General features: G+C 45.0%; 1 protein-coding gene across 1 annotated transcript in view; it reads left to right on the forward strand.

The window, feature by feature from the left end:
* The window catches only part of DHRS12 (dehydrogenase/reductase 12), a 53,531-nt gene that overhangs the window by 12,488 nt on the left and 27,069 nt on the right, over positions 1–13,974 (forward strand). Inside the window, exons 2-5 of the mRNA XM_063951954.1 lie at positions 4,144–4,277; positions 5,152–5,234; positions 5,498–5,590; positions 13,813–13,894. Coding sequence (XP_063808024.1) covers positions 4,144–4,277; positions 5,152–5,234; positions 5,498–5,590; positions 13,813–13,894 — 392 coding nt within the window. The remainder of the gene's footprint in view (positions 1–4,143; positions 4,278–5,151; positions 5,235–5,497; positions 5,591–13,812; positions 13,895–13,974) is intronic.

Here is a 13,974-nt window from a genome sequence, read left to right on the forward strand (position 1 = left end):
GTTCCCATGGTCCTTACGGAGTTCCCAGCATCCACTACGGACTATGAGAAATAGAATTATCGGTAAGTAAATTCTTATTTTTTCCCTCTTCCCTAACCTCTGGCGAGGAAGGAAGAGCCCCGACCTCTTCTGGACTTATGCGACCGAAAGGACTGCATTTGATATTGCAGCGTTTTCTTTTGCTGTGGGGAAACATAAGGTAAAAAAGTAGATTTACCCACGGTAGCTGTGGAAACCAGGTCCGCGAGACCTTCCCCAAATAAATCCTCACCTTTTGTAAGGTAAAACTTCCATATGCTTCTTTGAGTCGGAATCACCCGTCCATTGGTGGGTCCACAGGGCTCGCCTATCAGAAATCGCCATGGCGTTGGCTCTTGAACCTAGCAGACCAACGTCTCTCTGAGCGTCTCTCATATATAAGACTGCGTCTTTAATGTGACATAAGGTCAATAAAATGGTATCCCTATCCAGGGTATCAATGTCAGCTGACAAGGTATCCGTCCAAGCCGCAACAGCGCTACAAACCCAAGCCAACGCTATTGCCGGTCTGAGCAAGGCACCCGTATGTGTATAAATAGATTTTAAGGTAGTTTCCTGTCTGCGATCAGCAGGATCCTTGAGGGCTGCCGTGTCTGGGGATGGTAGCGCCACCTTTTTGGACAAGCGCGTTAACGCCTTGTCCACCCTGGGTGAGGATTCCAACCGTAACCTGTCCTGCGCAGGGAAAGGATACGCCATAAGAATTCTTTTGGGAATCTGCAGTTTTTCTTGTCTGGAGTTTCCCAAGCCTTTTCAAATAACGTGTTCAGCTCATGAGATGGGGGAAAGGTTACCTCGGGTTTCTTTTCCTTAAACATGTGTACCCTCTTGTCAGGGACAGAGGGGTCATCTGTAATATGTAAAACATCCTTTATTGCAATAATCATATAAGGAATACTTTTGGCCACCCTTGGGCATAATCATCGCATCATCGTAGTCGACACTGGAGTCAGAATCCGTGTCGGTATCAGTGTCTGCTACTTGGGACAGGGGTCGTTTCTGAGACCCTGAAGGGCTCTGTGACACAGCCAAAGCCATGGATTGACTCCCTGTTCTATCCCTGGACTCTGCTTTGTCCAACCTCTGATGTAATAAAGACACATTTGCATTTAAAACATTCAGCATATCCAACCAATCAGGTGTCGGCGTTGCCGACGGAGACGCCACAATCATCTGCTCCACCTCCTTCTTAGATGAGCCTTCCGCTTCAGACATGCCGACACACGCGTACCGACACCCCCACACTCTCAGGGATATATCTATATGGAGACAGTTCCCCAATAAGGCCCTTTGGAGAGACAGAGAGCGAGTATGCTAGCACACCCAGCGCCAACTGACACTGGAAACAAAATTCCCAGACAAAACAGCGCTTTTATATATAATATATAATATAATATACACTCACTGCGCCAATTTAAAAGTGCCCCCCCCCCCTCTTTTTTTTGCCCTCTGTCACCGTGTTCAGCAGGGGAGAGTCCGGGGAGCCACCTTCTCTGCAGTGTGCTGTGGAGAAAATGGCGCTGGTTAGTACTGGAGGATCAAGCTCTATCCCCTCAGCGGCGGGCTTCGGTCCCGCTCAAATTTGCTATACTGGCGGGGGATTATATAATATACTGCCTCCGCAGCCTATATACATATTAGCCAGTCCCTAGAGGTTTATTATTGCTGCCCAGGGCGCCCCCCCCCCCCCCCCTGCACCCTTCAGTGCCTGCTGTGTGTGTTGTGTGTGGGAGCAGTGGCGCGCAGCGTTACCTCAGAGAAGATCTGAAGTCTTCTGCCGCCTTTGAAGTCTTCTTTCTTCTTATACTCACCCGGCTTCTATCTTCCGGCTCTGTGAGGAGGACGGTGGCGCAGCTCCGGGACGAACGGCGAGGGTGAGACCTGCGTTCCGACCCTCTGGAGCTAATGGTGTCCAGTAGCCTAAGAAGCAGAGCCTATCATTTAAGTAGGTCTGCTTCTCTCCCCTCAGTCCCACGATTCAGGGAGCCTGTTGCCAGCAGTGCTCCCTGAAAATAAAAAACCTAACAATTCTTTTTTCAGAGAAACTCAGGAGAGCTCCCCTGTAGTGCACCCAGTCTCCTCTGGGCACAGAATCTAACTGAGGTCTGGAGGAGGGGCATAGAGGGAGGAGCCAGTGCACACCCATCTAAAGTTCTTTATAGTGCCCATGTCTCCTGCGGAGCCCGTCTATAACCCATGGTCCTTATGGAGTCCCCAGCATCCTCTAGGACGTAAGAGAAATAGTATATGGTTTAATTTTTTATTTAATGATTATTAAACTTCAATGGTTTTTATTAACTCTTCAACATGGAGAGCGGAACAGGAAACTCCAAGTACATATCCAAGCACAATTAAATAGTCCCAATATATGATGTCCATTTAGCAACTGAAACTGCAACCAATTATGTAGACCTTTATTTGAATGTATTTAATCTAGTCTGACGTAGCTCAGATATAGAACCTGAGACAGGGCTGGGACGTCCTTCCTCTTGTGCAGTAGAGTTATGAGATTGACCCCACATATAGATCACCTGCAGTATTCATATCTTAATGAGTTTGGGATTTGGTCAAATATTCGTCCCTGGTAGATGGAGAAGGATCCCTCCATTTATATATCGCCGCAAAGCAGCCTGAGCTGTATGTGGTCGATGGTTTAATTTAGATTTATTTATTGTAATTCTGACTGACAACAGCTGGAGAACTGCTTATTGCCCAACACTGCCGTAGAGTCATCTTGGTTAAGCTAACAAGTTAACCAGAGCTATAGGTATACACTTTAGTGACCTGTGCAAGAGAGAAGACTGCTGCCCTCCCATCGTAGTGGTAACCAATGCTGCTCGAGGCCTTTATAAGCTCCAGAACAACTCCCACTCCCTGCCCCTGCTCATACCCCCCTTCCTCCCAACATACACACAACATGCTGTGACCTCTTATTGATGTTTGTGTTCTGCATGAGTGAGCGTGTATGTTTCTGTGATAGACCAGCCTCTAACCCCTATTTTGTACCCGCAAACACGACAGAAATGCAGCACACTCCACTGTGGCACTATTCACCCCTGGAAACTGAGCAATAAATGACTCTGCTAATATGACCACCTCCTGACCAAACAGTAGTGTATTCAAAAGACACATCTGGGTATAAAGTCTTTGGGACTGTAGCTATCACCAATAAATCAGACAGTCCGTCTTCAGGGTTGGAACTGGTTTAAGAATCCCTAGTACAGGGTATACTGTCTGCCCTTTCCATAGCCCCCCTAATTTGATGCTTCCATGAAATGGGATGGTCAGTTACCCTACAGCCAACCTGTGGCTCTCCAGCCTTTGTGAAAATCCCAGCATGCTTTACCAGCTGATTGGTGGGAGAGTATGCTGTGAGTTGTAGTTTCACAATAGCTGAGAGGCCAGGCCTGCTCTACAGACGGGAACACAAAGGCTACATCACAGGGGTACCGGTTCTAAACCAAAATCTTTTTTTCTTTTTTTTTATCTGCTAATTTGTTTTCATTTTAAATAAACAAGTAATCTGAGAAACCCATACTAAGTGGACATTTCTTTCAGTGCTGAGATCCAGGTATCCTGCGGACACAGCAGCAGCTGCCCAGGGGAGTGTCGGGCAGCTAATTAACAGCTCGGTTCTCAATAAAGCTAGACTGTAGCAGACATCATAATCAATCGAATATCTCTGATCCTGCAAAGCACTGTAGCATGCAGAGTTTACAAACAACGGAGGACAGATTGGTGACAGCCACACAGTGCTACAGGGGGCAGTCGCCCATATTGCCTCCCCCCAGATCCGCCACATACTTGCTTTTAAGATGCAAAGGCCAGCCTCTGTGTTTGTGGACTCTGAGGCCAGCAGCTATGGACTGGTATAGTTTGTAACCTGTAATAGCTTTTGGAAAGAATGAGTAACGTTTTGTATGGATGTTGGATAAGGGATTCCTAAAACCACATCTAAAAATGTATTCAGAAGTTACAATACAAAAATGTTTTTGAAAAAATACATTTGTTTGAGAAGCTATATAACATGAGGTGTTCCTCTGTCAATGCTATAGGGGGGATTATTCATGTCTTATTATTCTGAAATTATCTTTTATTTTGTAGAGGTGGATACGAATCTGCAGCCAAACACTTTGTTGCCGAAGATTTGCAAGTTGATATTACTGGGAAATCCTATATGATCACAGGAGGGAACAGTGGCATTGGCAAAGCAGCTGCTCTGGCAATAGCTAAGAAGGGTAAGGTTATGGGCACTGAAATGTAGGGAACGCATGAAGAAATAGTTTACCTGTGTGTTTGGGGTGGATTTCTCCTGCTTTTTGCTTTGTAGCGGTTTTTATGCAGATACATTGGGGTTGATTCTATTTTGTTGTTGAAACTTTACCTCCCCAACTTTCTGAGGGTAAGTTTTGTGCTTTGACATACATTTTAACAATACATCTACACTGGCAAAAGTCATTTTTATAAAAAAATTAATACTTCACTAGCTGTAGGTGTGTATATGGTTAGTTATTAGAATAGACCTTATAATATTTGGGGCATAGAAGCTGCATTCAATAATGGTCACTGTCTAGTGTAAGCTGTTTTCTTTAAAACTGCATTCCCAGTTAGCCATGGGGGTTTATTATTGTTTACCAGGGGTGGAAAGAAGCATTGTCAGGCCCAGTGCAAAATGTTGTTCGGGATCCAGCAATTCTGCAGACTCCTCCTGGGCTCTTCCTCTGCACTTAAAAGAGCAGCAGCCTTTTCTGTAAATGTGTTGTCTCAGAAGAGACCTCCGCTCATTTTAAGGTGGAACAGGGGCTAGTCCAGTATATCTCCCCCCCCCCCCCCCCCCCCCCTTCCCCTTCCCCCTGCCCCTCCACCTATATGTCTCATAGAGGGCTGCATCCCCTGTAGTTGTGCTAGAAAAGAGAACCCACAAGCTTGGGGAATATCAGGGTAATAAAGTGGAGAGAGGTAAAGTACCAGCCAGCTCCTAATTGCCGTTTTTCAAACACTGCCTGTGACATGGCAGTTTTGCTGCATTTGCGACTCTATCCATGTCTAACCCTTTTCAGAGAATAATGTATTGTACCTCACCAATTGTTTGAATGATTTGGATTATTTTAGGTGGCACTGTTCATCTAGTGTGCAGAAATGAAGAACGGGCTGAAGAAGCGAAAAAAGACATTGTCGCCAACAGCGGGAGTGAGGTGCGGATACTGTGCATATATAGGTGTGACGAGCAGCTGGCAGTGTATGATGGCCCATGACTCTTCTAATGGAGGGCAGTCCGGATTTGAAGTTGGGACACTGACATTCAGCATCCCGGCCAGCGGTATAACGTACCGATCCCCTAATAGCATTAGTATATAATAAATATATAGCATTTGATTGCTGAACACTGATCTTTACATGTTTTTATTATTCTTTACAGAGAGGTGTCGGTAATTTCTCATGTGTTTTCTTTTCTTAGAGTGTTTTGGTACACTTACTGGATATGTCTAATCCAAAACAAATCTGTGACTTTGCTGAGAAGTTTAAGACTGAACACAAGCTAAATGTATTGGTGAGTTTCTATACTTTACTCTCTCCTTGGTATAAGTCTATTCCCCTGTACATTCCCCTTCTTACATTGTCAGACTTGTTTGTTGCAAGGTGCAAGGCTGGAGAGCTGCCCTGTGCGGCACCCAAATGGTATCCGGTTGCCTGTCACCGTTTTGGAATATTGGCCACAAGATCATATCCGAGTACTAATGTGACATATGAACAAAGTTACAAGTGAAATAATTGCAGGTGGTGACATGGGAATATTGCTGTGTTCTATAGGAGCAGCGCAGTCCAAATTTCAAATACGGGAGTCGCCCCAACTGCCACCAACTGTCATGCCCCACTGACTCACTGGCAGTTGGTGTGACTCCCCTATTTGAAATTTGGACTGTGCTGCAGTCCCACCTCTGGAGCTGCCAGTTACTCCAGATATATTTTTAGGCTTGCTATGATCTTACTGGGACTGGCCAGTTGTACTGACCGGACACCAGGACACTGCGGCTGTGCACCATGATATTATCACTATGCTGCTGTGTTTGTGTTTTTCTAGCAAGTGAAAACGACAATAGTGCTTTTATGTTCATGACATTACGGGTCAGTCGTTATTTCTTTATCATCCACTAGGGGTCACTGGAGTACTCTTGGGATATGGACGGCGTAGCAGAACAAAGGCACTGAATATTTAAATTTAGGACTCTCCACCCCTCCATATCCCAGAGTACCTCAGTGTACGACCTCAGTGTTTTTTCGGTGCTCACAGCACTAACATCGGCTTGTGGGAAGTTCCCACATTTGGTGGAAGATTTTATTAATTTTTCATTTTTACTTTTTATTTTTACTTTTTACACTTCCCTTCCCAGTTTCTAGAAAAACATGGGTCCGGGATGGTGCCGCTGCAAGGCAGCGCATGGCGTGTCGGTCCTCACAAAGAGCACCCTCACAGCCACAGGCAGCCCACTGTCTCCTGCAAGCTGGACGGAGCTTACAGAAAGAAGCCCCGTCACAGCCAGGATGAAGTGATCAAGAAGCTGGACGGAGCTTACAGATAGAAGCCCCGTCGCAGCCATGATCTGAGAAGCTGGACGGAGCTTACAGATAGAAGCCCCGTCGCAGCCAGGACTGGAGACATGATCACATAAGGTAGGCTGGGGAACGGGACGGTCAGCGCAGGCTGCCGCCCGCTATGTGGGGGTATTGTAAGTCGCTCCCGCCGCACATCCGGCAGTCACAACGCCCCAGCCGCTCTATACTGCAGCCGCTCCGTCCGGCCATCTCAGCCGCTACGTCCGGCCGCCCAGCATGCCAGAACCGGCGCCGCTCCGTCCACCCGCAGACAGCGTTAAGAGGGTGGCAACGGGCCGCCGCTCCGTTCGGCCGCCTAGCAACGGCCACCCGCAGACGCTCCGTCAGTCGGCAGAAACGGAGCGCTCCTGGTGACCTCCGCTGCTCGGCAAGAAAGCCTCCCTGCAATGAATTCCCTGGCTTCCCGCTGAGACACAGCGTTACAGGGAGCACGGGGGGAAGGGGGGCGGTGAAACTGGCAGATTACAAGGTGATGTAATCTATAAACCACAGACATATATATGTGACATGTCACTAGATAATAGGCTATTGGGTCTATTTTAATGATGGTTAGGCATGTATTGTAACACTGCAGGCATGTAGTGTAACATGCCCTGTGATTATTACTGTATAATAGGCTATTTAGCCTATATATTGATGTCTGTTATATATTAATGTCTGTGGTTATCACTGTAGGCTATTTAGCCTATATATTAATGTCTGTTATTATATATTAATGTCTGTGGTTATCACTGTATAACATCATATATATATATATATATATATATATATATTTATTCAAGAGCATGTGTTGTACCCTGCCTATGATTATCATTGTATAATAGATTATATTAACACTGAAGCAATTGTTCTGTGTTTATCAGGGTCAGCATGGCATGACGGCCATTTTAACCATGCTTCCTGTTTTACAGTTGTAGTTCCGGAACTTTCCTGCCATACATCCCTACGCCACCAGAGGCGCAGGGGTGTTAGTGGGAATTTTTGGTTCGGGTTTCACATAGGCTGCCTATGTGAACTGTTTTTCAGCCAGAAATAAATATATATTACACACCTTCAGATAATAACTTTACTAAGTCGTGCAGGTGTCTGTCCGTTGCCTATTGTGTTGTCTGTCTGCATAGGGAGTAAGGCTCCAGCGCAGACTAAAAATACTTTTAAACTAGACATAAATCAACCACATGTTCACTACGTGGGTAGGTTTTCAGAATCCCAGACATTGGCAAATTAAATTAACTCCGCTCGACAAGAGCGGTAAGATCGACAGAAGTTATCCCGCAGGCTCTAATAAAGGAGTCTTTCCAAAGGTACAATTTTCCTTTGGGTACCAAGGTGTTAATTTAACTGGTTTATAATTTCATGCAGTCGGATAATTCTATATCAGACCTCACATTAAACCAGCAGTCAGATAGTGCGGGGTTTAGGCAACCATACATTGCTAATGACCAGTGAGTCATCGTTTCGAATTTACAGTGACTAAGGAGACTCTAACATCTAATCCGTCGAATTTAATAAACAACAGATTTTCAGTGAATTTCTTATTTAGAATATCTGACTAAGATTTAAGTCTATTTAACCGTTTCCACATCTAAATGGGAGAATCCGCCATTGGTGAATTCGTCTGTGTCAAACATTATAAACACCCAAGATACATTTGGGTCACCAGGCGCTCTATGTATGGAAACAATGACGATCACGTTTCACTTAATGTTAATACAAAGCGGCAGAGTATCTCTGTAAAGCTTCTGCTGACGGCTGTTACCTCGATTCTCGCTTTTTAGCGTCACTAGTTTCAGCACGACAAGGCCAGAAGTTGTTTGATAAAATTTCAAACGTTCATACTTTGGTCCGGCGGTTAAAGTCTTTACAATCCAGTCTTTTCAAGGCTGTGGTACAAGTCAAGACTTGTAACACCAGGGCGCTAAAGTCAACAAGACAGTGGCTGGACGACCTCTTAGGCCATCTCGAATTTCCAATTGTGGAAACGCGCCTTTACACATTTGCCGGGTTTCCAAACATCCACTCATGGATATATCCGCTATTTAAAGGTTAAAATACTGCCTCTGTCGGACGAAATTAAGAGTTTTGGCAGGTTGCCATTCAGTCTCTGCTGTTTTCAGCTGTTTTTATTTCCAGCCATGGTACACCAACAGAGTCAGGGCTACTTATTCCCCTCTGTTTGGCGTAACGAAACCAAAGGGCTCCGTCGCAGTCTCAATCACAGAGGGCTCCGTCGCAGTCTCAATCAGCAAGTTACTTACTGCAGTTTGGAAAATGGAATTTCTGCGGTTAGTAGTTGCATATTTGAAGCCACAAAATTTCATAATTGCGCTTGATCTTCAATACCCATACCGGTTTGGTCACCACATCACAGGTTCTAGAGTTTTGCAAAACGCCACAACCATTAACCATTTCATCTACCGGTTGGCTTCTTGTCAACGCCTCGGGTATTTACCAAAGAGATGTTGGTGATGATAGCTCATCTCAGAGCCCTGCCAGTGACAATCGTTCCATACTTAGACGATCTGCTCATAAGAACTCTGTTTCACCAGAGGTTCTTCTTACTGGCGCTACTAACGTACACCATGGTGGCAGGTCAAGTTCAAAAAGCGATCGCATCTAATTCCGTCTCAACGACTTCAATTCCTAGGTATGATTATAAATACGGTAAATCAAAGACATTTACCTACTACACCAGCAAATATACCAGCTAGTACAATTAGTGCAAAAGCCACGCACACTAGCGGTACATTGGTGTATTCGCCTATTAGGAACAATAATGTGGTTTCAAAGCGCTTTAGTTCGCTGGGCTTCTCTCGCGTTTCCCACAGGGGGGCAAGGGTGTATATGCTCTGGACGAGAGTCTCAGAGCTTGAGGAGTTGTAGTTAAAAAGCTCAGCGACAGGGGTTCTAAAACGGATCACGACCGATTGCTGTCTATAAATGTCCTGGAACTCCGTGCAATTTACAATGCACTACATGCTTCGTTTTCAGTCTGTCCAAGTACAGTCAGACAACGCAACGGGAGTTGCATATACAAGAAGCTGCATGGCAATGCGGCAGGTAGCTTGAATCCTCAATTGCCCAGAACACCATTAGGTGATGTTGTCCACAGGGTTCATTCCGGAAGTGGATATCTGTTAGACAGATGATCTCACCCGTCGGGATTTATATCCTGAAAACTGGGCATTCAATCCAGAGGTGTTTCATATGTGAGTCCACAAAAGGGGTTACCCTCAGGTATACATGATGGCATCTCGCCACAATTACAAACGCTCAGTATGTGTACAGAACGACAGATCACAAGGGCAGTGGCGGTGGAGTCTCTCACATTCGTGTGGTCATACAGCATCGTGTATCTGGCTCCACCATTTTCCGCTGCTCTCTCCGTTGCGAAAACGGATCATAAGACAGTTCGTCACAGTCATACTAGTGATATCTCATGGGTTTCGGAGAGCTTGCTTCTCGAATCTCCAAGGAATACTGGCACACGATCTTGGTCCGCTCATAATACGTCCAACCTGTTACAACAGGGAACGTTCTTTTACCCCTAGTTACCTATGTACCTATTACCTATATACCGCGGCTGCGGTTGACGGGGTGGTGGTTCAGACCGCCCTCTTAAGAAAAGAGATAGGGCATTACAGTATCGGTTATACCAACCGCTCATTATTACAAAATTTCGTGTGTCTATATAGGTGGGTGGGAAGCTCGGAAGTTCCGACTTCATCTTTCAAGTTACCCGTATTCTGTTATTTTACACACGGGGTGGAATGGAAAACTGCATTTATCTGCACTAAGGGTGCAGGTATCTGTGTGGTCAATTTATTTTCAAAGACGTTTGACTCTATTGCGTCGGTACACACCTTTCTACAAGGTGTCATCAAAGTACAGCCTCCATTTAGCCCACCTACAGCGCCATGCGACTGGAAGCTGGGTTCACATTTCTTACAGTTTTCAATATTTGAACCCTTACAACAAATGGGGATTAAGTTTCTCACTTGGAAAACGTTTTTCTTCTAGCCTTAGCTTCGGCAAGGGTTTGTTTTCACATTTAGGTGCCTTGTATTCCAAGCCACCGTATTTGGGGTTTTCTCATAACAAAGCAGAACTTCGGACGAATCCCGATTTCTTATTTTTCCACATCAATAAACCAATAGTGGTTCCTGTGTTGACGGCACATTCTGGAATTCTGAATGTGGTACATTACGCGTCTATATGTCCGAACGTCTACAGTTCGTAATACGGATACGTTGTTTGTTCTCTATGATGCTGCCAACTGCGGTTAGCCAGTTTCTCAGCAGACATTATCCAGTTGGATAAAAATGACTACAAGTCAGGCTTACTTTAAGGCTAAGTTAGTCGCCTACGTCAGTAATAGCTCATCCCACAGGTTCTGTGGGAATGTCATGATCAGCTGGTCGTTAAGCGTCTACGACGCGGCTACATAGTCTTCAGTGCACACGTGTGTGCGCGTTTACACGTTATGAAACGGTTGCGGCATCAGCATCTAGCTTTGGCCGCCTACTGTTACAGGTGTCAAACGGCTCTCCCGCCCACGAGGGAAGCTTTGGTACGTCCCAAGAGTACTCCAGTGAACCCTAGTGGATGATAAAGAAAATAGGATTTTGGTACTTACCAGGTAAATCCTTTTCTTTGAATCCATAGGGGGCACTGGACGCCCACCCAGAGCAGTTTTACCTGGGTTGTATTAAGCTCAGAGGAGCTTATGGTAACACATTTTCACCGATTGGTTCAAATTATAAAGTTCTATCGGTTATGGTGTCAACTGTTTAGTTGACAGTAAAGTTATGGGTCAACTTTGTTGTTGTCCGTTATGTTATAGGAATTCTCCATTGTCAACCTCTCTATATAGTTCCTGTTCGCTCAGTAAAAAAAAACAGAGGTCGTACACTGAGGTACTCTGGGATATGGAGGGGTGGAGAGTCCTAAATTTAAATATTCAGTGCCTTTGTTCTGCTACGCCGTCCATATCCCAAGAGTACTCCAGTGCCCCCTATGGATTCAAAGAAAAGGATTTACCTGGTAAGTACCAAAATCCTATTATTCTTGTTGCAGCAGATGTGATTACTTTTCACTCTAGTCTGGTGTTACAGCTGACAAACTAGACCATATTTTATTGCATCTGCCAATTCCATGGCTTGCTTTCATACGCTATTTATGTGTAGAGCGCTCTGCATAGAGTGGATCCTAACATGATGCAAACAGATAACATACAATGACGTGAAGCAGACTGTAAATATGGACCTGCCACAATAAGCTTACAGTCTAAAAAGTGTTTTTCATACTTTGCACATCACCTGCCATGCCCATCCATCTTCCTTTACATGGCATTGTTACTATGCAGTGGCAGGGTTGTTAGGCCAGGGAAAAGTGTCCGGGTACTTTATTTAGGACAGTGATTCTCAACCGCGGTCCTCAAGTACCCCCAACAGTTCATGTTTTCCAGGTCTCCTCACAGGATTGCAAGTGAAATAATTTGCTCCACCTGTGGGTCTTTTAAAATGTGTCAGTGAGTAATGAATACACCTGTGCACCAGCTAGGTGACCTGGAAAACTTGAACTGTTGGGGGTACTTGACGACCGAGGTTGAAAACCACTGATTTAGGAGATGAGAGATTAAAACGATAATCCATTTTCCATGAACATGAAACCTATTCCATTGGGAAATCAGCTGAAAGGGAATCTCCTTCTATACTGCAGTTATAGTTCTGTGAGAGATGGGAATCATTTAAGTCTTTGCAGCCTTAACAAAATATTTCTCTTTAGGAAAGTTTGGTTAATTGAGCGTTTCCTTGTAGGAGTCTTGAGCCCCTTTCATTAAAGATATCTTGGGGCATAGGTCTGCAAACTCTGTCCTCATTACTCCACACAGTGCATGTTTTGCAGGTCTCCTCACAGAATCACAAGTGAAATAATTAATTCACCCGTTTTCCGGGAGTGGCAAGGCTAAGGACTGCGTTTGCAGTTTCCTTGGCCCAGAAAGCCGCATTGCGACGGCAATCCTGAGTAAGTTCAGGCTTACTCAGTCTGCCGTCACAGATAAACATTGCAACCGATGGTTCATCACAGATGCGATTGAATCGCTATTGCAGGAGGGAGGTGGTACGCACCCCTCCTGCATTTGCAATCCTTACTGAATTAGGCTCTCAGTGCATTGCCATTGGTTATTGACTAACCTTGGGGGAGATGTATCAAATCTTGGAGAGCAATAACGTACTAACCAATCTGCTTCTGTCCGTTTACAGGCTGTGTTTAAAAAATATATGTAATTGGTTGCTACTTTATCTCTTCCCCCCCTTTTACAGATGTGGCCTCATTACGCCACACAGTGCGAGATGCATGGCATGAGTGAGCCGCTAGGTCCCGTGCAACTTTGACAGTGTCAGGTGTCTTTTGTGCTAAAAATGTCTTGTTGAGATGTAATTTAGGTGCACCAGGAGACTCTGCTGATGAATGATTATTCAGCAATGATGTAGGAGGGCACATCTCCCTCCAAGCGTTGATAAATCTGCCCACTAGTGTAAAAGCTCAGTTGTGTTTATCACACTCGGCAGGTCCAGACCTTCACGTAGGATCAGTTTAGAATTCTGCAAGATGGAGAAGAGCAAGCTGCTTTGTGTACTGCTGTGTGGCTGGGTCATTACAGGCCTGTATGTAAGCTGGAAGTGTTGCCACGGTATAACCTCACAGAAAGGCAGAAGTTTCCACATGCATTTACCCTTCTTGTTACGGCCATGCATGACATCCTATGGGGCTAGTTGCTGTAAACTGACTGCAGTACTGTAGTGTGTGTATGACCAGTGTAACCAGCAGTAGCAAACTGTCCATGATCTCTGATAATGTAGTGCATATGAGGCTCCTAAAGCCTGCTCTTGATTGGCTGAATCTTGAGTTTTGCTCTGTTTGCAAGTAACCTATGTGTGGACAACAAGAAGCGGACGCCCCTGCTGGAGAATCTCCATGACTAATGGTAGAATGCTTGTTAGAATATGTTTTACACACAGTCTGTAGGAAATGAGCATGCATCCAGCAGGAGCTGAGTTGGATGAGGGTCAGTACTAAGTCCCCACCAACCTTTATCTAGATCAGTCACACAGTCCTCTGATTAGTTACTTCTTGCCTTATCTTTATCTCCAGATAAATAATGCTGGGTGCATGGTGAACAAACGGGAAGTAACAGACGACGGCATAGAGAAGAACTTTGCAACAAATGTGCTGGGTAAATTATCTATTTTCTTCTGATCCTTTTTCTATATAAAGGTAAGAATCTTATGCTGTCGACATGCAGAATGTACATAG

The sequence above is a fragment of the Pseudophryne corroboree genome, chromosome 2, assembly GCF_028390025.1.
Source record: "Pseudophryne corroboree isolate aPseCor3 chromosome 2, aPseCor3.hap2, whole genome shotgun sequence".
In the NCBI taxonomy this organism is placed as follows: Eukaryota; Metazoa; Chordata; class Amphibia; order Anura; family Myobatrachidae; genus Pseudophryne; species Pseudophryne corroboree.